Source organism: Panthera tigris, chromosome E2, assembly GCF_018350195.1.
Source record: "Panthera tigris isolate Pti1 chromosome E2, P.tigris_Pti1_mat1.1, whole genome shotgun sequence".
In the NCBI taxonomy this organism is placed as follows: Eukaryota; Metazoa; Chordata; class Mammalia; order Carnivora; family Felidae; genus Panthera; species Panthera tigris.
In genome coordinates this window covers 25,169,066-25,196,911 of record NC_056674.1, presented here as the reverse complement: position 1 = coordinate 25,196,911, position 27,846 = coordinate 25,169,066, and the positions used below count along the sequence as shown (strand labels likewise).

At 36.4% G+C, this 27,846-nt stretch overlaps 1 protein-coding gene across 2 annotated transcripts in view; it reads left to right on the top strand.

Moving 5' to 3' along the window:
• The window catches only part of NETO2 (neuropilin and tolloid like 2), a 55,882-nt gene extending 29,664 nt beyond the window's left edge, over window positions 1-26,218 (top strand). For both annotated transcript variants that reach the window (XM_042969776.1, XM_042969775.1), the window contains exons 7-9: window positions 7,517-7,745; window positions 22,478-22,591; window positions 24,379-26,218. In XM_042969776.1, the coding sequence (XP_042825710.1) occupies window positions 7,517-7,745; window positions 22,478-22,591; window positions 24,379-24,959 (924 nt within the window). In that variant the 3' untranslated portion in view covers window positions 24,960-26,218. The remainder of the gene's footprint in view (window positions 1-7,516; window positions 7,746-22,477; window positions 22,592-24,378) is intronic.
• The last annotated feature ends 1,628 nt before the right edge of the window (window positions 26,219-27,846 follow it).

Below are 27,846 nucleotides of genomic sequence, written 5' to 3'. Positions count from 1 at the left end.
GAGATGGCATCAGATTCCTAGGGTTAGGGGCTCAGTCCCACAAGTCTGGCCTCCACTTCAGATGCCATTCTTATATCCAGGTTGTCACCTGTGCTTCTGACCAACTGGTTATAAATCAGAGGTTTCTATGAGCCCCTTCTTGAGTTTGATTAATTTGCTAGAGCCACTTAGAAAACTCAGGAAACCAGTTTGCTTACTTAAATTGCCAGTTAATTACAGAGCATATTAAAGGATAAAAATCAACAGCTAGATGAAAAAATACAGGTGAGGCCCTGAACAAAGGAGCTTCTGTACCCATGGAGTATGGGGTTTAGCACAATGGCATATGGAAACATTCTGGTTCACCAACTTGAAAGCTCTTGAAACCTTTTCCTTTTGAGTTTTTTTATGGAGGCCTTATTACATAAGCATGGCTAATTAAATCATCAGCTGTCAGCCCTGGCCCTCTCTTCTCCCTAGAAGTTGGGGTGGAACTGAAAGTGTAAACCCTCAATTCATGGTTATTTACCCCAGTGACCAGCCCCCATCTTTAGGGGATTTCCAAAAGTTACCTAACATAAATAATTGTTGAAAGGGCCACAAGACACCCATTTCAACTTTATGGCTCTAGAACATTTTCAGGAACTGAGGACAAGAGACCAAATACAACAAAAGATCCTCCCATTGCTCCTATTGCTCAGGAAATTCCAAGGGTTTGGGGAGCTCTGAGCCAGAAACAGAGATGAAGATGAAATATATATATTTTATTATAAAACACAGTATGACAGCAGAAATACTGATCAGTAGTTTCCTTATGTCTTTGGTAAAAGAATTGGCATAACTTTTTCCTTGCATGGTTGGTATAATTTAACCGTGAATTCACCTAGGCCTGGAGCTTTTTTTGTAAGGTTTTTAACTATGAATTCATTATTTTTGATAAATGATATGGCCATTCAGGTTACATATTTTTCTTAGAAATGTTTGGGCAGTTTGTCCCTTTTAAGGAATTTGTCCATTTCATCTGAGTCATCTGATTTGGGGGCATAGAACTGTTTACTGTATTTTTTTTATTGTTTTGTTTGAAACATTTTATTTCTAAGTAATCTCTACACTCAACATGGGGTCGAACTTACAACCCCAAGATCAAGAGATGTATGCCCCACCAACTAAGCCAGTCAGGCACCCCCTTTTTTCACTCTTCTTAATGTTGGTAGGGTCTGTAGTGATATTCTCTTTTTTTCTTTCTTTTTCTTTTTAAGCTTATTTAATTTGAGAGGGAGTGAGAGAATCCCAAGGAGGCTCTGCACTGTCAGCACAGAGGCTGATGCAGGGCTTAAACCCATGCATGAACCATGAGATCATGACCTGAGCCAACATCCAGAGTCAGATTCTTAGCCAGCTGAGTCACTCAGGCGCCCCATCCTCTTTTTTTTTATTCTTGATGGTTTATATTTATCCAGATATTTTACCATATCTGCTTCCTTTCATTCATAAAGTTCTAGGATTCATTCTAGTAGCCTTTCTCTTTTACCTAAGAACTTCCTTTAGGGGTGCCTGGGTGGCTTGGTCCGTTGCGTGTCCAACTTCTGGCTCAGGTCATGATCTCAAGGTTCATGAGTTCCTTCTTGTGAGTTTGAGCCCTGCACCTGCTGACAGTAGAGAGTCCACTTCCGATCCTCTGTCCCCCTCTATCTCTGCCCCTCTCCTGCTTGTTCGTTCTGTGTCTCAAATAAACAAATAAATAAATAACTAGCTTCCTTTAGCATTTCTTTTATAGCAGGTCTGTATACAGCAAACTCTGAGTCTCTTACATCTTCACCCGGGTGTGTTATTTGCCCTCGTTCCTGAAAGAACATGTTTGCTGTATATAAAATTCTAAAGTTTACAGGTTCTCTTTTTCAATATTTAAAAATTTTGATGGACTGCCTTTGGCACTGATTTCTGAAGAGCAATCCACAGCCATTCAAATTGTTCCCTTCTACAAAATGCATCATTTTTCTCTGTCAGTTCTCAAGTCTTTGATTTTGATTTTTGATGTGTGTAGGCCTTGGTTTTTGTTTGCTTTTATCCTGTTTTATGTTTGCTGAGCTTTTTGAATCTAAATTTTTGTCTTTCACTAAACTTGGACAGTTTTAGCAATTATTTCTTCAAATATTTTTTTCTGTAAGAATCTCTTCTCCTGAGACTTAAGGGACATGAATTTTAAGCCTTCTGAAATTGTTCCACAAGTCCCTGAGGCTCTGTTCATATGTTCTCAACCCTTTTTACTCAGTATCTGAGATTCTCAGGAGTCCTCTTCCATTTTACTGACTTCACTCTGCCATCCCCATTCTCCTGTTGGGCCCATACAGTGGATTCTTTTTTTTAGTTTCAGACATTGTATTTTTCAATTTCAGTTCTAAGATTTCCACTTGGTTCTTTAACAATTTCTATTTCTCTCCTATAATCTGTCTACTCCTTTAGCGTTTGCCTTTACCTCACGGAGCATGTTTATATTGTTGCTTTAAAGGCGTTGACAAGAAAAAATTTTAAAAAATTAAAAAAAAAAAAAGGGCGCCTGGGTGGCTTGGTCGGTTAAGCGTCCAACTTCGGCTCAGGTCATGATCTCGCGGTCTGTGAGTTCGAGCCCCGCGTCGGGCTCTGTGCTGACAGCTCAGAGCCTGGAGCCTGTTTCAGATTCTGTGTCTCCCTCTCTATCTGCCCCTCCCCTGTTCATGCTCTGTCTCTCTCTGTCTCATAAATAAACGTTAAAAAAAAAAAAATTAAAAAAAAAAATAAAGGCGTTGACAGTTCCAATATCTGGATCCTGTTAGGATTGAGATCTGTTGACTATTTTTTCATTTCAGAATTAATCCCATTTCCTGGGTCTTTATATGTAATTTTTTATTATGTCTTGGATATTTTCAATATAACATTGTGAGACTCTGGGTCCTGTTAAAAATACCTGGAAAATGTTGGCTTTTGTTATTATTTATTTTATTTTTGTCAGACAGTCTACCCAGTTAGATTCAGATTGCATGTACCATGTCATTTCGTGTGGGTGGTGGTTCCAGCATTTGTTGAGTTTTGGGGGCCTTTGCTGTGCTGTGGAGGCTTACCCAGGGGATGTCCTGCTCAGGTACTTGAATTTGGTTTCTCAACATCTTTGTCATGTTTCTTTAGTTCTGTTTCATGAATATGCAGGTAAGCCAGATAGGTATGCCATGAATATGTAGGGAAGCCAGAATTAGTGCTTTTTCTTTAGTTCTCTGCTCTCCAAGACTCCTTCACATTCTCCAGATAACGTTTCCTTTTCTCATTTCCTCTTGTGGCTGAAAAGTTTCTTCAGTGTTTCTGCCTCCTGACCTGTGAGTTTTGAGTGACTAAGAGAGAGAGGGGGAAAAATGGGGTGGGGGAACTCCCTCCCTCCACACTCTCTTGACATCATCATATTCTTTTCTTAGTTCTGCTAGTTCAGGAGATGGGATTTCTCTTGGGGTTTCAGTTGCTGCTGTAGCTGCTGCATGCAAATCTGTGACTGGTGCTGACCCTGGGCAGAGCTGGTAGAGTGGGAAAAACAAACCAGACACACACACACACACACACACACACACACACACCCCTCGTCCCAATTTCTTAGTCTTCTGGCTGGAGTGCTTTCTCTGAGTTCATTGTCTGTTTTTTGCTGTGAGTTCCATGAATCCGCCCAGGACACAAAGGAGAAAGAAAAAACTGAATCTCACCTCCTTTATGGGTCATTCAAGTTTGACTTCCTTCAAGGCCCATCTTTTACTTTCCAGAATCTTCATGTAGTTGCTTTTCACATTTTATTCTGAGTTTTTAGTTAAGCCATACTGTTTCATCTTGGGTGGTTCTGGAAGTCCATTTATTTAATGTAGTAAAATTGATTATTTTTATCTTTATGGTTTATACTTTGTGTCTTCTATGTTTGTTTTTAATAAACTTTCCTAACCATAGGTTGTAGAACTACACTTATGTATTTTGATCTGTGTGCTTTGGTTTTAACATTTAAGGATTGATTTTATGTCAACTATAAGATAAGGATCTAATGTCAGTAGTTGTACTGCCTATTATCAAGGATCTCCTTTTCATCTGGAATGCTATACAGGCACACTTCATTTTACTGCATTTTTTACAAATTAAAGATCCAAGACTTCAGGGAAGAAGTATCTACAAATGTGGTGGAAACAGCAAGAGAACTAGAATTAGAAGTGGAACCTAGAGGTGGGACTGAATCTCTGCAACTCATGATAGAACTTTAACAGATGAGTTGCTTCTTATGATGAGCAAGAAAGTGGTTTCTTGAGATGGAATCTCTTCCTGGTGAAGATACAGTGAAGATTCTTGAAACGGCAACAGAGGATTCACAATATTACATGACTTAGTTGATAAAGTAGTGGCAGGGTTTGAGAGGATTGACTCCATTTTAAAAGAAGTTCTGCTGTGGGTAAAATGCTACCAAACAGTATTGCATGCTGCAGAGAAATCATTTGTGTGAGGAGTCAATTGATGCAGCCAACTTCATTGTTGCCTTATTTTAAGATATCACGGTCACCCCAGCCTAACATTGAGGCAGGATCCTCCACCAGCAAAAAGATAATGACTTGCTGAAAGCTCAGATGCTGGTTATCATTTTTTTTTAGCAATAAGGTATTTTTGAATTAAGGAATGTACATTTTTTTAGACTTAATGTTATTGCATGCTTAACAGACTACTGTGCAAGCCAACTTTTATATGCCAGTTTTGGGAACCAAAAAATGCATTTGACTCACTTTATTGTAGTATTCACTTGATTGTGGTCTGGAACCAAACATGCAGTACCTCCAAGATATGTCCATAGTTGCTTTCTGAGGATGTCATTGCATTTCTTTTGGAGTCTTCAGGAGTTCCAGTAGACTGCATCCCCTTTTACCTCCACACTGAGAATGTGGAGATTCAAAATAGCTCCTTTATTACAACAAAGGCTAGAGGAAGCAGCTTAGTGAGAGAGTCATATTAGACTTGCTAGTTCCTTACCCACCAGTTGTACTTCCCACCTAAATCTAGCCTGGACTATCCCAGCCCAAGGAAAGTTTGCATCTGCAGAAGAAACCCACTAAGGTCGCTGCTTCCTACTTGGTGGTCCAGGGAAAGAGAGACCAGACTCCCCACCATCAAAGTAACTCCACCTCCCTGGGGAAGGTGTAGGAGTGGGATAAGAGATGAGCATTTAGTAGATTTGTTGCCATGCAGTCTGGGTGAGAGAAGAGTATATGTGCCCCCCTCCCACCTATTTCAATTTGTTAGGTTCATACTGTTAGAAATATTTTCTGAAAATTAGTTGAACTAAACTTATTTCAGTATTTTGCTACACTCAGAAAAGAATGTCATTATCATAGGACTTAAAACTTTTGGCTTAAAAAGTTAAAGAGCATTTACTGTGGTCTTGTGTAGTACCATGTTTCTTTGGATTACAGAAAAGATTAAATACTTCAGACTTCTTTATTTTTCTTATATTTAGCTCTACCAGTTCATAGTTTTATAAGCCTAGCCATGTATTCATTACTTGCTATGAGCAAGAATTACACTAGATATAATTAGCACATGATTCTCTCATTGGAAGACCTTACAGTATAATAGGGAAGGCAAATAATTACTGTATTGATGAAACTTGCTCACTACCACAGAACCATGGACAGAATGCTTTGGTTATGTAAACAATGGAATTAATGAGAATAAATGATATATTTAAGGAAACCTATTGCTTATATGTAATACATTTATAAAGGTTTTATGAGGTTTTGAAATGGTGATCCTACTTAGTTACCAATTTTCCACTGTTCTCTTGGAAGTAGCAAACTGGTCATTTCAAATAAGCTAAAGTTATTTGGTTGAAATTTAACCCTTTGAGCTATATTTTTTTTGTTTGCTTAGTTTTGTACCATCAAGATATTTTAGAGAGATCTATGACATTACGTTTTTGTTATATGAAGTCTTTTATTTTTTTTTTAAGTTTATTTATTTTAAGAGCGAGAGAGAGCTGGGAGGGGCAGAGAGAGAGGAAGAGAGAATCCCAAGCAGGCTCTGTGTTGTCAGTGCATAGCCCAACACAGGGCTCAAACCCATGAACTGTGAGATTGTGATCTGAGCCGAAACCAAGAGTCAGATGCTTAACTGATTTAGCCACCCAGGTGCCCCAAGTCTTTTGAATTAAAAGACAGCTGGCTCAGTTGGTAGAGCATGTGACTTTTGGTCTCGGGGTTGTGAGTTCAGGCCCCTGTTGGGTGTAAAGATTACTTAAAATCTTTGAACGAAAATTTCATATATTGAAAAAAATAAAATAAAATAATAAAATAAAAGGAAAGATAAATATCTAAGAAAAAAAATCTTTGAACGAATGAATGAATAGAAAGGGAGGGAGGGAGGTGGCATCACATTGCTACCTCAGAGATAGAAACTAGATTGAATACTCATTATATGTCTTTAATGTCAATCAGAGGAAGTCTGTATTCTCTAGTCACTAAAATTTTAATTGTAGAATCACATAGGAGTAACTAGAGCAAAAAGTGAACTGTGCTTGTGCCTGCATGAAAGGCATCCCAGACAGTGGGAAGAACACAAATGTTAGAGTCAGTCCAGCCTAGGTCAGATCTTCACCCTGAGTAACCTTGGACAAATTCCTTAATCTATCTGAGTCTTCATTTTCTCCTTGCCTGTAAAGAATAATAGTTACTTCATTCAGTTATTTTAGAGATAAGCACAATGTCCTCCTAAACCCACAACCTGAACATTAATGCGCACAGTCCTTCTAAGCCTACAATCTAAAGGAAATCTTTAAACAAGAGTGGACCAAGCATATTTTAAGAACTTAGTGCCAGGTGGCAAGCTGCCTATAAAATTTCAAGAAAAAGAGTGCTAATCAAATTAGAATACTAATAGTGCTTATTTTGGTACTACAGTTTACATCTTCCTGACAGAAACCTTAGAAATTGTCATTTATGGGGTGAAATTTTAAAGCCACTTAAATGTGCAGTATAGAATAAGGGTAAATAAATGACAGGACATCATGGGAATGTTTATGGTTATGAAGAGTATAGGTAATAGAAAAATGGTTTTGATGTGTTACATGAAAAACCAGGTTGTATATACCTTACTACTAAACTTGGGCTTTAAAAACATGAAGAAAAACTTTTAAAAAACTACATTTGTTATGAGGGATTCTTTTATTTTCCCAATCTGTCAGTACCACAAGATTGCTTTCATAATAAGGAAACTAAGACAACCAGTGAGCCTCATGGAACAAAAAGTTTCTTCTCTTTATAGATCAAACACAAACTTAAGATTCCTTAAATGCTTAGTTCCATTAAGACAAAGAAAGAGGCCAAAGAGTGTCTTAGTCTTTTAACTGCTTAGGCCCCAGCCTTTTGTCTGTTGTTAGATTTATCTGTTTATCTGTCAGCTACTGTAATCTTGTCTACCATGTTCATTGGATAGCAGAACTAGAAAATTCAAATTTATATTTTCAAAAGCAGTGTTTTTCTCTGTTTTAATGTTACAGATTTATTTGAGGTTCCTAGATTATCAAATGGAGCACTCAAATGAATGCAAGAGAAATTTCGTTGCAGTTTATGATGGAAGCAGTTCTATTGAAAACCTGAAGGCCAAGTTTTGCAGCACTGTGGCCAATGATGTCATGCTGAAAACAGGAGTTGGAGTGATCCGAATGTGGGCAGATGAAGGTAGTCGGCTAAGCAGGTTCAGAATGCTCTTTACTTCCTTTGTGGAGCGTAAGTAAATCCTATAGCATTGAGATCTTTTACATAATTTTCATTTATTCAGAATTCAGTTCTATTTTCTTTTGGCAAAGACTAGTAACAGGATGTAGAAATAACTAAGTCTTAGCCCCTATTCTCAAGGAATTAACTGTCCTGGATGAAAAACCATGTTAATACATTAAATTGGAGCACTACCTTAGTATAAAGGTGTAAATGTGATAGGGAATGCAGAGAGTGGAGACTTCTTTCAAGATTTAAAAAATTATCAGTAGTAGTAATTCAGCGTGGTGAATAATTATGAATCTACCAAACCATGCTCATCAAAGATCTAGATAGGCTGTTTTTTTCTAACTTTTTATTTTTAAATAATTTTAAGCATATAGAACGTTATGAAAATAGTAGAGTTTTCATATGCCTTTCACTCAGGTTCCCCTAATAATGTAGTAAAACTGAAAAATAACACTGACTCAGTATTATTGACCAGTATATAGACCTTATCTACATGTCACTAGTTTTCCCATTAATGTCCACATTGCATTTACTTTCATCTGTCCTTTAGTGTCCTCCATCTGTGACAGTTCCTCAGTCTTTAATGACCTTAATACTTTTGAAGGGTATTGGCCATTTATTTAGCCGATTGTCAGTTTAGGTTTGTCTGATGTTTTCTCATGGATTCATTTGAAGTTACGTATTTCTGTCAGTACCCCAGAAATCACATTATATCTTTCTCAGTGTATCACACCAGTGAGGCAGGGGTACATAATGTGGATTTGTCTGACATTAACTTCAGTCACTTGCTTAACGTGCTGTCAGGTTCCTCCACTATAAAGTTACTGATTTTTTCATCTTAATTAATAATTCTCTTTGAGACTATGTAATATCCTTTTTCTCACTGTTGTTAGTTTCTCATGTAATAGGTATTCCTGTAGTGTTTACCTAATGGGAGTTTTCTGTTTCCATTATTCCTTCTACCCTTATTAATTGTAATTAAACTGTGAGAAAGAGCTGTTTTTCCCCCTCATTTATCTATTCAGTTATTTATATCAGTATGAGTTTATGGATTTTTATTTTATGCCATTATTATAATTATATATGATATATAATTATTATAGTACTAACATTATTTTGTTGCTCAGAATCCCAGCTTTGGCCACTGGGAGCTCCTTCAAGTTGTCTCCTTTATCCTTTTGATGTGCCTTTAAAAAAAAAAAAATCACTTTCTTACTTTCTGTTACCACAAGATGGCCCAGGCTCAACTGTGTTTTCCCTGGTCCAGCCCTAGAACCAACCATATTTCCAAGAAGCTCTTTCCTTCTCTTAAAGAAAACATTCAGAAAACACTTTTTTTTTTGTTTTTTAATAGAAATCATAATGAATCTGTGGATTGCTTTTGAGTAGTATTGTCATCTTAATATTAAGTCTTCAGTCCATGAACCCAGGATGTCTTCCCATTTATTTGTTGTCTTTAATTTCTTTCAACAGTGTTTTGTATTCTTTAGTATACAGGTCTTGCATCTCCTTGGTTACATTTATTCCTAAGAATTTTTTTGTTTAATGCTGTTATAAAGGAATTATTTTCTTTTCCAGTTTTTCATTGTTAGTGTGTAGAAATGCTCCTGACTTTTGTCTTTTGTATGCTGTTTTTTGTATCCTATAACTTTACTGGATTAGCTCTGTGTGTGTCTGTGTGTGTGTAATCTTGTTAGGGTTTTCTACATATAAGATCATGTTATCTGCAAACAGATAATTTTACATTTTCCTGTCCCATTTGGATGCTTTTTATTGCCTTTTCTCGCCTAATTGCTCTCGCTAGAATGTCTAGTACTATGTTGAATAGAAGTGAAAGGAGACATCCTTGTCTTGTTTCTGATCTTAAGAGAAAAGCTTTCAACCTTTCACCATTGAGTATGGTGTTAGCTGTGGGGTTTTCATATATGGCCTTTATCACATTGAGGAAATTTTCTTCTGGCCCTAGTTTATTAAGTGTTTTCATCATGAAATTTTGTCAAATGCTTTTTCTGATTCAGTTGAGATGATCATGTCATTTTTTCCCTCTTCATTCTGTTAATGTGGGGTGTTACATTGATTTTTGTATGTGGAACTGTTTTTGTGTTCCAGGAATAAGTCCCACTTGGTCATGGTGTATAATCCTTTTAATATGTTGTTGAATTCAGTGCCAGTATTTTGTTGAGAATTTTTGCATCAATATGCATAAAGAGGTATTGGTCTGTAGTTCAATTTCTTGTAGTATCTTTGTCTGGCTGTGGTATCAGGGTTATGCTGATCCATAGAATAAGTAAGAAGTGATCCTTTCTCTTCAGCTTTCTGAAAGAGTTTGAGAATTGACATTCTGTAAACATTTGGTAGAATTCATCAGTGAGGCCATTCAGTGCAGGGCTTTTCTTTGTTGGGAAATAGTTTGATTACTGATTCAATATTCTTGCTAGTTAGAGATCTGTTCAGATTTCCTGTTTGGTTTTTATTCAATTTTGGTAGAATGTATGTTTCTAGGAATTTGTCTATTTCGTCTAGATTAGTAGTTTATTGGTGTAGAATTGTTGTTAGTATCCTCTTCTAATCCTTTTTATATCTATAAGATCTGTAATAATGTCTCCACTTGCATTTCTGATTTTAGTAATTTGAGTCATTTTATCTCTGTTTCTTTTTTTCCTTAATCATTGTAACTAAAGTTTGCCAATTTTGTTGATCTCGTCAAAGAACCATTTTTTGGTTTTTTCTTCAGTTTTTCTATTCTCTCTCTTTATAATTTCAGTACTACTGACAAAGGCATAGAACTTTGAGTTTAGTTTGCTCTTCCTTTTCTGGCTCTTTAAGGTTAAGTTAATGGTTCCAGATCTTTCTCCTTTTTTAATGTAGGCATTTATAGCTATAAATTTCTTTCTTAGCACTGTTTCATTGCTTCTCATAAGTTTTGGTATGCTGTGTTTTCATTTTCTTTGGTCTCAGGTATTATCTAATTTTCCCTTGTGATTTCTTCTTTGACTAGTTGGTTAAGAGGGTGTAGTTTAATTCCCACATGTTTACAAATTTTCTAGTTTTTATTTTGTGACTGATACCTAGTTTTACTTCATTGTGATTGGAAAAGAAACTTTGTATGATATCAGTCTTTTAAGATTTTTGTGTGTATATGGCTGGCCTAACATATGGTCCATCCTGGACAAAGTTCCTTATACATGAGAAAAATGTATATTTTGCTGTTGCTAGGTGGAATTTTCTTTATATATCTATTAGGTCCTCCAGTTGACTTATAGTGTTATTCTTTCATTTGGTTATTTATCTTCTGTTTGGTTGTTGTATCCATTATTAAAAGTGGGATATTGAAGTTTCCAGCCATTATTGTAGAATATCTAATTCTCCCTTAAAATTCTGTTAGTGTTTCCTTCTTATAATTTAGGGGTCTGATATTTTATTTATTTATATATTTTTATGATTGTTGTATTTTCTTGATGAATCCCTTTTACCAATCTACATTGTCCCTTTTTATCATTTGCAACAGTCAATACCCTGACATTAAAGTCTATTTTTGTCTGATATTTGTATAGCCACCCCAGCTCTCTCTTTGGTTAACTGTTTGCATGGAATATCTTTCTCCATTTTTTTTTTCTTTTTTTTTTTTTTATTTTCAACCAATTTGTATCTTTAAATCTAAAGTGAGTCTTTTGTAGAACAGTATATAGTTGGATCTAGGGGGTTTTTTGTTATCTATTCTGCCAATCTCTGCTGTTTGAATAGAGGGTTAACTCATTTACATTAACAGTAATTACTAAGGTGGAAGGACTTCTACACTTTTGCTATTTGTTTTCTAAATGTCTTAAAGCTTTTTCTCCCTCATTTTCTTCATTACAACCTCCTTTTGTGGTTAATTGATTTTTTGTGGCAACACAGTTGAATTTCCTTTTGTGTATATTCAGAAATTTTCTTTGTAGTTATAATGGGGTTTTCTCTTTATCTTAGTTAAGTCTTTAAAAGTCATCTTTACTAATTTGTGAGCATGTGAGAATTTTTTCATCTTAAAGGATGTTGTAGCTCACTGTAGATACTAATCCAGCTTAAAAGTGGAAGAACTCTGAGGACAGATTTTAGGATTCTTCCCTTAAATTCCTGATAATTCACATGAACAAATCCCAAGGAAAAATTGGTTCTATTGCCTTTCTATCTCCTGTAAAAGTCCAAGTGACTTGTCAGTACTTTTGATAATTATTTTGATTTTGCTTATTATAAGTGTAAATCATATTACATTACCTTCGATTTAAAAAAAAAAAAAAAAACTGTCTTCAAGGGGTGCCTAGGTGGCTCAGTTGGTTAAGCATCTGGCTTTACCTCAGGTCATGATCTCATGGCTTGTGAGTTCGAATCCCACATCAGGTTCTGTGCTGACAGCTCAGAGCCTGGAGCCTGCTTCAGATTCTGTGTCTCCTTCTTTCTCCCTCTGCCCCTCCCGCTCACTCTCGCGTTCTCTCTCTCTCTCTCTCTCTCTCTCTCTCTCTCTCTCTCTCTCTCTCTCAAAAGTAAACATTAAAAAAGTTTTTTTAAACTGATTTCAAAAATACCTTCATGTTTTTGGCTTGGCTTTAAGTGGCCTTTAACTTTAATCTACATTTGGAGAGAGCTGATTAGCCTCTCTGACTAATCCCTTTCCTCACAGTCACCTCTGTATGAAGAAAATTACCATTTAAAGATTTATCCAGACTGCCCCAAGATAGTTTAGTGTGTATGTTCACATCATATATATTTTTAAAATAACTGGTATATATTGTCCTCATAAGAGAAGGAAATATTTTCGCCTTTATAGCCTAAGTGAATAGAGTAAAATGGTAAACTATATGATTTTTGCAAGTCAAAATTTGTAAATATAAAGGTGTAAGAGTAAGATACTATCAGATATTTTCCTTCAGAAATTTAGGAATTAGTACTTTTTCCCTTTACTTGTAATTTCAAAATATTGTTCCATGGATTCTATATTAATATCATGATTGTATGTGACCTACACAAGCTTTATTATAGCTGAACTCTTCTGTCTGTAATTTTACAAGACTTGATGAATTGCCGGATGGGCAGTTGGGTTATGAAGCCAATTTAGCCAACCAGCCTTCCTACCTGCCTTCCATTCATTTATTTAACATTTATCATACAAGATGCTATTTGCTATGAAGATACAGAAATGGATGAAACATTCCCTGCTCTAAAGGATCTTATTATAGTCACTTAGGTGAGGTGACATAGATGCAAATGAGGCAGTTACAGGATTGACTATGACAATGACTGAGACAGAAAACAAAGTGCTTCCTGATTAAATATCCAGGTTACTTCTAGCAGGCAGCATTGATTATGGAGCAAGTAATCCTTGAAGGTAGGACCTTGGAGTTTATCCTTGAGATTTTAGAAGGTAGAAATGTTGGATAATTGAGGTTGCTATTCCAAACAGGCCACAGAATGAACAAAAGCATGGAGCCAATTTGGACCACAATAAGTAGTAGAAGAAAGAAGAGAGAAAAATGAGTCAAAAGGTAGATTAGAGGGGCACCTGGGTGGCCCATTCAGTTAAGCATTTGACTCTTGATCTTGGCTCAGGTCATGATATCACAGTTCATGAGTTTGAGCCCCATACTGGGCTCTGCACTGTCAGTGTGGAGCCTGCTTGGAATTCTCTTTCCTTCTTTCTCTGCCCCTCCCCTGCTCATGCTCTCTCTTTCAAAATTAATAAATAAACTTAAAAAAAATTTTTTTACAAAGGCTAAAATTAGAGCTCATGGAGCACCTGTATAGCTCAGTCAGTTGAGCATCAACTTGATTTCTGTCCCTATCTTACTTGTGCTCTTGCTTTTTCTCACTCTATCTCAAAACAAAGAAATAAACTTAAAAAAAAATTAAAAACTGAAAAAAAAAAGGTAGATTAGGGTTGCCTGGGTAGCTCAGTTGGTTGAGCGTCTGACTCTTGCTCTCAGCTCAGGTCTTGATCTCCAGGCCATGAGTTCAGTCCTTGCTTTAGGCTCCGCACTGGGCATGGAGCCTAGCTGGAGTTAGAAAGCCTTTAAATTAAAGGGTAAAAGTAGGAGCACCTGAGTAGCCCAGGCAGTTGAGCACCTGACTCTTGGTTTTGGCTCAGGTCATGATCTCATGGTTTGTGACATCAAGCCCCACATCGGGCTCTGTGCTGACAGTGTGGAGCCTGCTTAGGATTCTCTCCTTCCCTCTCTCTGCCCCTCCTCTACTCATGCTCTTTATTTCAAAATGAAAAAATGAACTTAAAAAAATTTTTTTTTAGGAAGACAAAAACTAGAGTTCATGACGTAGCTCAGTCTGTTGAGCGTCCGCCTCTTAATTTCTGCTGAGGTCAAGATCCCAGGGTCGTGGGATTGAGCTTTGTGTTGGGCTCCACACTGAGCATAGAGTCTGCTAAGATTTCATTCATTCTCTCTCTCCCCCTTCCTCCCTCCCTTTGCCTGTCTCCCCAGCTTGTGTGTGCATGAATACACACTCTCTAGAATAAAATAAAATAAAATTAGAATTCATGTTATAAGCTTTGGGGAGTTTTGAAGGGTCTTGTACTATAAGATGATGTAATCAGGGCTGTGCTTTAATTGGGGCGTGGAGGTCTTAGGAGGCTAACTTCCATAGTCAGAGGGGGAGACCAGGAAGGTCTGAACCAGAGCAGTGACAGAAGAAAGAAGAGTTGTGGAGGTAGACTACACAAGATTTGGGGACTGATCAAAATGAGTCAAAGGTACCTACAGTTAGGGTCTGATTGACTTAGAAAGTGAAAATTGGACAGATGAAGGGAAAAAGCTTTGAGTTATTTTGGATTTAGTGAGTTTCTCAAGTAGTGGGAAATGTTGAGCTCAGCAGTGATACTTGCATGGAGTATACTGCTGCCGCTGCTTGTTGCCCTATTGATGGATATCAACTGTGTCCAGAAAATTTTTATCAACTTTTCAAACTTGAAAAAAACAGCTATGTAAAGGCTGCTTCACTATTTCAAATGACTACAAAGCAGTGCTTGATACAAAGATACAGTTAAAGTTAGCAAGAAAGCCTTTCAGCCATTTTCCTTTCTCCTCGTCTTATTTATTCCCAACATCTTGTACCTGTGTTTTCCAACAGTGCCCATCAGCCACATGTAGCTATTGAACACTCATAATGTGGCCCATCTAAATTGAAATGTGCTATAATTATGAAGATTTATTCTGAATTTCAAAGACTTGATAAGAAATAATGTAAAATATCTCCTTATATTTTATATACGTGTTAAATGAGAATATTTTGGATATTGTTTCAGGGCTCCCTAACACCACCCACATGGTAGGTGATTTGCTAGAAGGACTCACAGGACTCAGCATACATTTGAATACTCACAGCTAAAATTTATTACAGTGAAAGGATATAGGATCAACAAAGGAAAAATACTGTCTGAGTCTGGAGAAATCCTTTCACAGACTTCCTTATCCTCTCTCCCTCCCATGAAGGGCATACTAAGCATGTGCATTTCTTAAGCAACAAAAAATGCAGTAACATGTACGTTTCTGCCCAGAGAACCCACTTAGAGCTCAGCACCCAAGTTTTTATTGAGGGCTAGGCACATAGGCACCATCTATCTGCCTTGCCTGTACCAAAATTGTAGGCTCACGAAAGGAAAGAAGGTATATGGCATAAATGATGTTGTTCACACCAACTCTGGGCACCATGAACCTTACCAGTCAGGGAATGGAGGAAAGTCAAGTTCTCAGTTGCCAAAACTAAGGGCCAAACTTGCACACAGACCCTTCTAAAGGTAGCAGCCTCAGTCCTTCTGTATTTCTCTTTTCTGCAAAGATATATGAGGTTAAATAAGCTACTAGTGAAATTAATTCTACTTGTTTCTTTCTAAATATCTTTTTTATTGTGGCTACTTGTTCATATTTTGCCTTACATTATATTTTGGGTAACACTGGTCTAAATCTTAAATGCAAAATTATTCTCTGATGTGTTTTAGTTAAGGTATTTCTGTATCTGCACTAGTGATGTCTCCATCAGTACAAATCTGATAAGTAAACAGGTGAAAAGCCTCCCTCAAGTGATATCTTTACAATAATTAAATATAAAACTAAGTTAAAGGTTGCAATAGACTTAGCTCCATATCCTAAATTTAGCTTTATTATCCATGAAGAACAAGAAAACCACCCCTCCAAAAAACAAATGTCATATGTATGTGATCAAAGTAAAGGATTTTATAAGTTTTCTAAAACAAAAGTCCTGGTTTGGAAATCTCCTTTTTTTTATTTAATGTTTATTTATTTTGAGAGAGGGAGGGATGGAGGGAGTGGGGGAGGGGTAGAGAGAAAGGACAGGGAGAGAATCCTAAGCAAGCTCCATGTTGTCAGCTTGGAGCCTGACATGGAGCTTGAACCCGTGAACCGTGAGGTGATGACCTGAGCCGAAATCAAGAGTCAAATGCTTAACCAACTGAGCCACCCAGGTGCCCAGGAAATCTCCTTTTAATCACATTAGAGAGCTCCAAACCATACATTTTTATATGCTCATCATTAATTCAAATTGTTAAACTTTTTTGTTTTTCTCTAAACTGTTAACAATTTGTAACTGTTATGAATCCATCCATGAAAACAATCAATATTTCAGAAAAGGTTTACATAAATGGACTAAATCTGCATGAGATACACTTCATACCTACCCATTGTGGATTACAGATATGACTAAAATAATATAACTTGGCTAAAGTGAAAGATACAGAATAACAGTCAGTCAATATGTTTGACCTCTTCCCAAGCACTGAATACTAATATACACCTCACTCTTTCAGACAGGATATGGTTTTAGGAAGATAATTTCTAGGACTACAACCATGAAAGCAACAGAAGTTATTTTTGTCAAAATAAATCCATAATGTGATTTTCAGTGACATACTGCCTATAGGCCCCTGCAGGCCTAGTTGAAGGACAGACCATCTTTCAGCATCATTGCCACATCTCATGGGAAGGGAAGAGGGGCTGAAACCATAACCCTTCTTCTTTCTCATGCCATGATCCAGTAGTGAGTAAAAGGGAAAAGAGAAAGTCCTCAGGCTAGAAGTAGAAAATAGTTCATAACTGGCACTATTTTTGCTATTCTCTTTGCCCTTTACTTATAAATTGCTATAATTCAGCCATTTTTTATAGTTTTTAATTGAAGCATGTCATTAGCATCCCAGGTCAATAACTGATACTTTGATTCTCATCATAAACAGCTATGCTTACCCACTGAAAATCCATAGAGCTTAATACATCTGTAATTATGAATATAATGTATTTCTACAAAACAAAACCTGATATCACTGCTGCTTTCTAATTGCTTTAAATCATGTGGGGAGCAATTGTAAAGAATTCTATAAAATAAAAACCTCATGAGGGTGTTTTCTACTTACTGTTTAGTCAGTGAGAAACTCTAAGCAGAAAACCTGTCTTTTTTTTTTTTTTGCCACTTTTGAACCATAAAGAGAATCCAAATGTGGTCACACAATGTTCTATGGATAAACTTAAAGAGCTAATGATAGTTTGACTCAAAATCAGCATGCCTAGAAGCCACAGTACTTACAACCTCACTCAGCTTGTCTTGAAAATAGCTTCTGTTCCCTGTATTCTCATTTGTGAACTGGATAAGATAGGTAAAATTAGAGGTCAGCAGGTAATATGATATAGTATGTATTAGGATTGTTGTATGATACATAAACAAAAAGCCAGAAAACTCCAGTTTTTAGAAGTGAGAAATTCAAAAATACTGTGTGTTCTCTAGGCCATTTGTTATGTTAAACTGCACACATGGGTGTAATATAATTTTATAATATACATGACACAACTGAAGTGGGTTACCAGCTAAGTTTGTACTTAAATAAAATACCACCATACTGGTTTTTTTTTAATTTATTCATTTTAAGAGAGAGAGCACGCAAGCAGAGGAGGGGCAGAGGAGAGAATCCCAAGCAGGCTCTGCATTGTCAGTTCAGAGCCCAAAGTGGGGCTCGATCCCACAAACCGTGAGATCATGACTGAGCCAAACTCAAGGGCCCAACACTTACCTGACTGAGCCACCCAAGCACCCCATCATCATATGTTTTCTTTGGCTTTTCTGCCCTCAACCTAATGGCTTATTCATGTAACTCGTATGTATTGCCCTTGTAAGTTTTGAAACCATCAAACATTTTTTTTAAGAATCATGAAATATTACTTAATAGTTTAAATGATACATGTGATGGGTTCAGTCTCTGAGTAAATTACTTGTTATATACATGATACTTCTAAGAATAGAATTATCCACATGATTGAAACCACTAATTTCATAGTCTCATTGATTTTAGAACCAGAAGTCTGAGATAACAGTCTATCCCCTTCATTTAAAAAGAGGAAACAGCGACCCAAGGAGTTAGTTAAAATCTCAAAGTAGACAGGTTAACTAATAACAGAAACAATTTTTCTTAATTACTAATCCATTTTTTTTCCATTCTCTGCTTCATAGCATGATTTCCCAAGCTATTCACAGTTCTTAGCTATTTTAGATTCTTTAGTTATCAGAGCCACCTAAGGGTTATTATACTTAAACTGGAGTGGGTAAGTACCCAGCAAATAAGCAAGCCTAAAAGTTTAGTGCACTGAATAATTAACTGTATATAAACGTCATGCCTACATTCCATTTAATTTATAGTAGGGAGGGAGGAAAGATAAACACATCCTAGTTCATAATGATTAACCATAGATAAGCCTGCTGAACTAGAACTTGGGTGAATATTACTTTTGGGGGATTCTTCCTTAAAAAGAGATTTTAGGGGTGCCTGAGTGATTCAGTTGGTAAGGCATCTGACTCTTGATTTTGACTCGGGTCATGATCTCACATTTGTGAGATCGAGCCCTGCGTTGTGCTCTGCACTGACAGTGCAGGGCCTGCTTGGGATTCTTCCTCTCTCTCTCTCTCTGTCTCTCTCTGTCTCTGTCTCCCTCTCTCTCTCTCTCTCTCTCTGCCCTCCCCTCTATCTCAATAAATAAATAAATAAACAGTCTTTTAAAAAAAGAGAGCTTATATTTGCTCTCTAATAGCAAAGCAATTTTGGATGTTATTTTAATTGACAAATAATTGACATTCATTCAGTGGATGATATTCTATTCAGTGACTTGATATTTACATACATTATGAAATGATCACCACCATAAGTCTAGGTTCCATCTGTCACCATACAAAATTGTTATAATATTATTGACTGTATTCCCTAAGCTGTACATTATATTCCCATGACTTACTTGTTTTATAACTTGAAGACTGTTCCTCTTAATCCCCTTCCCCTATTTCATCCTATCTCACCCCCGCACCCCTACTTCCTTCTGGCAACCATTAGTTCTCTGTTTCTGAGTCTTTCTGTTTTGTTTGTACATTTGTTTTATTTTTTAGATTCCACATATAAATGAAATCATCAGTATTTGTTTTTCTCTGACTTATTTCACTTAGCATAATACCCTTTAGGTCCATCCGTGTTGTCACACATGACAAGATTTCATTCCTTTTTATGGTTCAGTAATACTCCATTGTATGTATGTGTGTGTATACACATACACGCACATTTTTGATTCATCCATGGATGGGCACTTAGGTTGCTTATATATCTTAGCTATTATAAATAATGATGTAATGAACAGAGGGGTGCATACATCTTTTTGAATTAGTATTTTGATTTTCTTCAGATATATACCCAAAAGTGGAATTGCTGGATTATATGGTAATTCTATTTTTAACTTTTTGAGGAACCTTTATACTGTTTGGAGAAACTTTATACTGGTGCAGGGGCTGCACCAATATACATTCTCACCAACAGTGCATGAAGGTTCCCTTTTTTCCACATCTCCACTGACACTTATTTCTTGTCTTTCACGACAGCCATTCTGACAGGTGTGAAGTGATATCTCATTGTGGTTTTGATTTGCATTTCCCTGATGATTAGTGATGCAATGGATGTTGTCTATTGACCTACATTATAAGTCTAATAAATATTTGATAAATATCAGATGATATTTTAGGGTTTCCTAGGGACCCAATAAATACCTGTTTCTGTAGTCCATTTTCAGAGCCAAACTGAGAAATAGACAAAGGGGTCAGGCAGGTGGATACCAAACTGTCAGGTTTTTGTTTTCTATGTGTGTGTTGGTTTTTTGTTTGTTTGTTTTTTATCAGACTGTCAGTTTTATTACTGATGATGCAGTTGGACAATGTGGTTAGGTATTCCAAAGCTTCCTATGATTGTAACCTAAAGATAGGGCCTTCTCTTTAGAGGGAAAGAAATACTAACTTCATTATTGTTTTAATAAGGTTCATTGTATATTTATTTTTAAAAAGATACTTTTAGGGAAGAAATTCAGTTATTAATCTCATAAAATTTTAGATATTTCTTTTCATCTTGAAAAGAAACTTTTTTTTAATATTAATGTATTTTCAGAGAGAGAAAGCATGTGCTCTCACACGTGAGATGGGAGGGGCAGAAAAAGAGCAAGAGAATCCCAAGCAGGCTCCTCACTGTCAGCCCAGAGCCCACAAACTGTGAGATCATGACCTGAGCCAAAATCAAGAGTCAGGTGCTTAACCAACTGAGCCACTCAGGCACACCTTGAAAAGAAACTTTTAAAAAGAAAATATAAAAAATATTTTCACTCTTAGGTGGATCCTGAGAAACTTAACAGAAACCCATGGGGGAGGGGAGGGAAAAAAAAAGAGGTTAGAGTGGGAGAGAGAGCCAAAGCGTAAGAGACTCTTAAAAACTGAGAACAAACTGAGGGTTGATGGGGGGTGGGAGGGAGGGGAGGGGAGGTGATGGGCATTGAAGAGGGCATCTTTTGGGATGAGCACTGGGTGTTGTATGGAAACTAATTTGACAATAAATTTCATATAATAAAAAATAAAAAAAATATTTGAAGCCTGTCAGTATAATAGAGAGTGGTACTCAGTTTTCCTCCCTTGATGTGACATGTATCTTCTTAAAATAAATGTAGAATTTTTTAGACAGGAAATACATTGTGTTTAAGTATATTTTTGGAAATCAAAATGGTTAGTTGATTTTTAGGAGCTTCTGTCATAATTCTGCAGTCTTTTTGAGTGGAAGAAAAAATAAGCTATCCTTCTTGACTTTCAGATTTGTGTGTGTGTGTGTCTTTACACTGAAATACACGTTATTACTATGCTGGTACTTTTGTCTCTGATCTAAGACTTTATTTCCTAACTAAAGTAAACACACTGAGTCATAATCTAGTGTAACAAATTTTTACACAAACAAGGAGAAGTGTTAGATAGAAGCACATATACAGTATGACTGGAACACAGGGGTCCCTAGCTGCCTAGGAGAATTGAGGGAATCTTCACAGACAAGGCAACATTTTGGATGATCTTGAAAGATGAGTAGATGGTCACCAGGAAGGGAAAGGAGGAAGGAGACATTTCAGGCTGAAAGAACAGTTTATACAAAATACAAAATTACATGGTATATGTTCCAAAATCTTTGTTGTTTTAAAAAATATTAATGTTAAAATTCTAAAGAGTTATTTTTTTGTGTGGTAAAATCTCTATAACATAAAATTCGCCATTTTAACCATTTTTGAGTATATAGTTTGGTGGCATTAGGTACATTCACATTTTTCTGCAACCATCCCCACCATCCATCTCCAGAACTTTTTTATCACTCCCAACTGAAACTCTCCCATTAAACACTCCCCATTTCCCTCTTCCTCCAGGTTCTGGTAGCTATTGCGCTTTTTTTATGTCAATGAGTTGACTGCTCCAGGTACCATATATATACCCGGAATCCTACAATATTTGTTCTTTTGTGTCTGGCTTCCTTCAAGCATAATGAATGTCAAGATTTATCTATGTTGTAGCATTTGCCAGAATTTCCTTCTGAGTTTTAACACTGAATAATATTTCATTAGATATGTGTACACCACATTGTGGTTATCCATTCATCCATCAACAGATATTCAGATTATTTCTACCTTTTGGTGGAATGATGCTGCTGTGTGCTTGTCAATATTGCTGCCATGAACATGGCTGTACATTATGTGTTTGAATCTTTGCTTTTAGTTGTTTGAGATATGTACCTAGAAATAGAATTGCTGCAGCACATGGTAATCTGTGTAAATTTCTGAGGAAACTCCATAGTGTTTGCACAGCAACTGTACCATTTTACATTTCCCTCAGCAATGCACCAAGGGTTCCAGTGTCTCCACATCCTCACCAACATTTTCTTCTAACAGTTTGGAATGCTACCAGGCTATGTACTACTTCCTTGAGAACCATGGCAAATATATTCATATTACATTAAAAATGACACTTGGGGGGGCGCCTGGGTGGCTCAGTCGATCGAGCGTCCGACTTCGGCTCAGGTCATGATCTCTTGGTCTGTGAGTTCGAGCCCCGCGTCGGGCTCTGTGCTGCCGGCTCAGAGCCTGGAGCCTGCTTCGGATTCTGTGTCTCCCTCTCTCTCTGACTCACCCCAGCTCATGCTCTGTCTCACTCTCTCTGTCGAAAATAAATAAAACATTAAAAAAAAATTTTTTTTTTAAAAATGACACTTGGGCACCCTTAAGTAAAAGTTTAGGTGAGACCATATCAGAGAGTATTGGCCTTTGTCTTATTGTTTATATAGTAGGAGTGTATTCATGAAACAAGTTTAAGTGTAAATAAACCAAAATGAGTTCTTAGCAACAAATTGTTTTTCTTTCCTGCAGCTCCCTGCACAGGTAGCACTTTCTTTTGCCACAGCAACATGTGCATCAATAATTCTTTAGTCTGTAATGGTGTTCAGAACTGTGCATACCCTTGGGATGAAAATCATTGTAAAGGTGAGTGCAATGGCAAAGGCCAACCTTTTTGAAAGAAAAGTGACCATTGCCCTTCATTAAGAAAGACTTAAAATGCCCTTTTCTACAACTGTACTTAGCAATAGCTGCTTTGGCAGAAATGGAAACATAAAATATAAATGTTTGTTTTAAATAGAGTGTAGACCTCTGTTATGTGGTGAAAGTAAAGAAAAATACTTATTCTCAACAAAAGCATTCATTTTTATGTACTGTGTTTTTTAAGTTGTTCAAAAGTCTGCTCTAATATTTCTTTCATTATTTTCTTATTCATATTGTAAAGATACCTTATTCTCAGAATAATTTAGAAAGTTACCTAAAATAGTAGTATTTTTTAAATTATATACAAATGCTGTTTAATAAATATTGATGCATTCAGTCTTAAAAAGCAGCAAAAACAGGGGCGCCTGGGTGGCTCAGTCGGTTGAGCGTCCGACTTCGGCTCAGGTCATGATCTCACAGTTTGTAAGTTCGAGCCCCGCATCAGGCTCTGTGCTGACCGCTTGCTCAGAGCCTGGAGCCTGCTTCAGATTCTGTGTCTCCTTCTCTCTCTGCCCCTCCCCCGCTCACGCTTTGTCTCACTCTGTTTCTCAAAAATAAATCAATGTAAAAAAAAAAACTTAAGCAGCAAAAACAGACTTGTAAGAACCGCTTTTTTTCATTTTATAAAATTTCCTATGCTCTATTTCTAGTGTATATCTAAGGTAAATGTGACTTGTGGTAATAGTTGAATATCTACAAACATTATCAACTCACTGTCTCAGTCCTAAAGTTTACCTCCCTTTTATTCTCCAAAAGCTCAGTAAATATCTTACTGTGAAAAGTTAATGTGATCTGATACGGCTGTCTTAAGTACTTGAAGTAATTTAAGGTAATCATTCAAATGTAGATTGTGATAATAACATCCCTAAGTGGGTTAGCCTGATCACTTTAGTTCTCTCCTGCTGATGGCGGTTAGTGGAGATACTGTGGATATACCTCAACATGGCAGTTTATCAGAAATACCATAGGGGAGCCTGGGTGGCTCAGTCAGTTAAATATCCAACTCTTGATTTCAGCATGGGTCATGATCTCATGGTTTGTTCATGAGATCAAGCCCCACGATGGGCTCTGCCCTGAGAGTACAGAGCCTGCTTGGGTTTTTCTGTCTTCCTCTCTCTCTACCCCTCCTCTGCTCGTGAACACTCTCTCCCTCTCAAAATAAGTAAGCATTAAAAAAAAAAAAAAAAAGATATGCCATAGAACAGAAAGCTAAACTTGATAGAATAAGAGTATTTGTTTGGTATTTTCCTTTTTTGTTTATTTATTTTGAGAGAGAGCACATGTGCGTGCATGAGCTGGGGGAGGGGAGGGGACAGAGAAAGAGAGAGAATCCCAAGCAAGCTTCCTTCCTGTCAGCACAGAGCCCAACATGGGGCTGGACCCCACAAACTGCGATCATGACCTGAGCCAAAATCAGGAATCGGACACTTAACCAACTGAGCCACCCAGGCGCCCCTGGCATTTTCTTTATGTTCATGTATTTAATTTAATTTGCAAGAACCAAGTCCTTTTTCTTTTATGTAATCTATCTAGCCATATTACGATTGGCTAATTTAACCAGAAATCATAATGGTATTGTTTTATTTGTTCAAAAACCTAATTTTAGGTGGCATCATCTGTGGTCTGTTTGACCCATGTGTTCTGCTTTACCTAAAAATACCTTACCAGTTTGGGACAGGGCTCATTAATGAATTTTGAAAGCCTCATTGTTTCTCTTTCTCTTTCTGCAGAAAAGAAAAAAGCAGGACTATTTGAACAAATCACTAAAACTCATGGAACAATTATTGGCATTACATCAGGGATTGTCTTGGTCCTTCTCATTATTTCTATTTTAGTACAAGTGAAACAGCCTCGAAAAAAGGTCATGGCTTGCAAAACTGCTTTTAATAAAACTGGATTTCAGGAAGTGTTTGATCCTCCTCATTATGAACTGTTTTCACTAAGGGACAAAGAGATTTCTGCAGACCTAGCCGACCTGTCAGAAGAACTGGACAACTACCAGAAGATGCGGCGCTCCTCCACCGCCTCCCGGTGCATTCATGACCATCACTGCGGATCGCAAGCATCCAGTGTCAAACAAAGCAGGACCAACCTGAGTTCCATGGAACTGCCTTTCCGAAATGATTTTGCACAACCACAGCCAATGAAAACATTTAATAGCACCTTCAAAAAGAGTAGCTACACTTTCAAACAGGCACATGAGTGCCCTGAACAGGCCCTAGAAGACAGAGTAATGGAGGAGATTCCTTGTGAAATTTATGTCAGGGGGCGAGATGATTCTGCACAAGCATCCATATCCATCGATTTTTAATCTTCTACAAAAGGAGACATTAATTATTAAGTATGTACGTATGCAGCCTACAGAGCACCCATTCTCTCCAGCAGCCAACCCTTTTCTCCTGTCGAAACTAGGAAGACCTTCGTTTCCCATTAATCTATTGTAATGGTGAAGTTTTTATTATCTCAGGCAGTCTATATGTTAAGCCAACCAAGGAACTTACTCCATTCAGTGAAAAAAATAATAATCATTTATTGCTTGATGTCACATAAACAAAGTACCAGTTAAATAGCATTTAAAGAGTGAAGTAGTTCTGCTGAGCCAGGCTCAGGCTGCTTCAGGAATACTGCCCTTGATTGATACAGTTTGTCAATATTGTGATCCCACAATAAGTTTAAAAATAAGATTTTTCTTTACATTCCTTTTGTTTTTCTTTTCTCTAAATTTAATTTGTTTTATAAGTTTGTGATTTTACCATTTTGGTTTCTTGCTAAATATAAGTGGTTATCATACCACACATATTTCAATACAGGCATTTGTTCTAGAATTTTTCAAAATATAACTAGTTACTGTGGTAAGTGCCAATTAAGACCCGGAGTTCTGTTTCGCCCATCTGTTTCTTGACTAATTTCTATACTGCTGCCTTTTAGTTACTGGATTTTTAGTCTTTATTTTTTCTGAATGGTAAATGATATGATTTATCGCCTTTAGGTCCTATCTTGTCTTACTTATACTAGAAGAATTCATAATCCTAGGATGTATGCACCCTTGCCAGTTATGACTAAAAACTTAAGGATTAAAATTTCTGAAAATCCTTTGAAATTTCCCAAATTTGGTCACATTCAGTGATAGCCCATTCATTCCTGTGAGCAAAGTCATTTAATTCATTTTGGAAGAAGCCTGTAATTATGTTTATTTCCAGCATTTCTCACCACCAGATTTGTGTTCCCTGTTATTTTTATAAGAAGATGATTTTGCTCCCTTTATATTGGTTTATCTTATAGCGTATGGTAACCAAGGTTGTGTGAGAGTAAAAGGAGAATTCCTAAGAAACTGTAAAAGCCCTCAGATGGCTTCGTACTTGGGATAGTACATTTTTCTAGTTCTTACCAAGAATAACAACTTCCACTTTTTTTTAAACTGCACTTTTGACCTTATGTTTTTTATGGTATATAAACAATAATTTATAAACATGATATAAAAACTCATTGTGTTTTTTTAGACTTTTGATATTATTTGATACTGTACAAAACTTTATTAAATCAAGATTAAAGACCTACATGACGGATTTATTTCAGTGTTCACATTAGTGGCTTTGTATACAAGTATGCTGTGATGGAGCTCCACGTTATAACTCATTGTAAAGACCTTGGTAATGTGTACATAGCTTTGGTTTTTTTTTGTTACTGCATTTAGTTTATGATAAATTTTTCACTGTGTGTTATTTATTCCAAATCACTACACAAATCTTATATTAAAATATACATTGTTACATGATTCTTCAATCATGTTATTACACTGAGATTTTGGATCTTAAAAAATATATGAAAAGGAACCATTTATCAAATTATAACTAATACAGACATGCCGTTTAAAAGAGATAAATTCTCATTTTTGATATATTTTGTAGTAAATTCTTAGTGAAACGAGAAATTGAAGTTTCATGGAATTTCATTGATTTTTTAAGATATCACATCCATGCATTTTCTCAGATTAGTGAAAACTGGGACCTTAAATATTATACATCTATGATACCCCTTCAACATATTTCTTATCACATTTTTTATTTTTTTAAATATAATATCCAGGAGATACGAAAACCTATACATAGTATATTTATGATTTAAGTTGTTTTTTAAGTCAGCATAATTTCCTGTTCTAAAAATAGAATTTGGGAAGGTAGAAAGACTTAATGAATGTAGTATTCATTGAACTAATGAACCAGAGCCAGATTAGATAGAAATTCTTTCAGTAGCTATGTTGAATAGGCATTCTAGTATTAGTAGCCAGCTAACATTTGAACTGCATAGTAATTGTTTAGTATAATAATAACTGTGATCTCATTCTTCATGATGAAGGAAAGCTAGCATATTTTCTGTGTAAAATCACCTGCATTATAAAAACAGCTGTTAAATTCATCTTTAACACCTACCTTATAGTAGAAAATAATACAGTATGCTTCATGAGAGTCACTTGTAACTATATTTTTATTTTTATTTTTGAAATTTGTATCCTATTTTCTTTTAAAAGGTCGTGAAGAGGCCTACAAAATAGAGCCTTTAAAGAAGACATTTAACATTAAAAGAGCACAAAAGTACATAGTTTCAGGCAACTCAGCAAGTAAATCTTGGACAACAGAGTTTGTTCTAAATTTTCTGGCTACTGAAACAAAAGAAATAGTTTTTGTTTTCCACAGTAGACAACCCAAACTTACTTGCAGTTTTCTCTTCAACTAAAGAAAGAGAGGGTCTCTATACAGAACAACATTTCCTCTGAATTGAAAGAAAAAAAAAAAAAAGCAAAATGCAGAGAGAAGTCTAAATAGTAAATCTTTATGTAGTGAAGGTACCTCTTAATTTGGTCCAGGATCAGGGGTTTCTGATGAGTTAGTCTGTCTGCAGGGGTAGAACTGAAGAGCCAGATGATCAATATTAGCTAAGCCAGCCTTAAACTGCCATGTATTGTATGCCTTCATTGAACTATAGATGGGGACTAGGCCTCATTTATTTTTTAGTCAAACATTTATTTGGCAGTACACCATAGGAAGAGAAGAGAATGGAACTAATTTTTAGGCATTATTACCAGCATAATGCTAATTGCTGCATATGTAGTCTATCATTTTTGAGGTCAGTGAGAAAACTTGACAAATTGTTTACTAAAGTAAAAGCCATAAATTTTAGTAATGGAGATGAACTTCAGC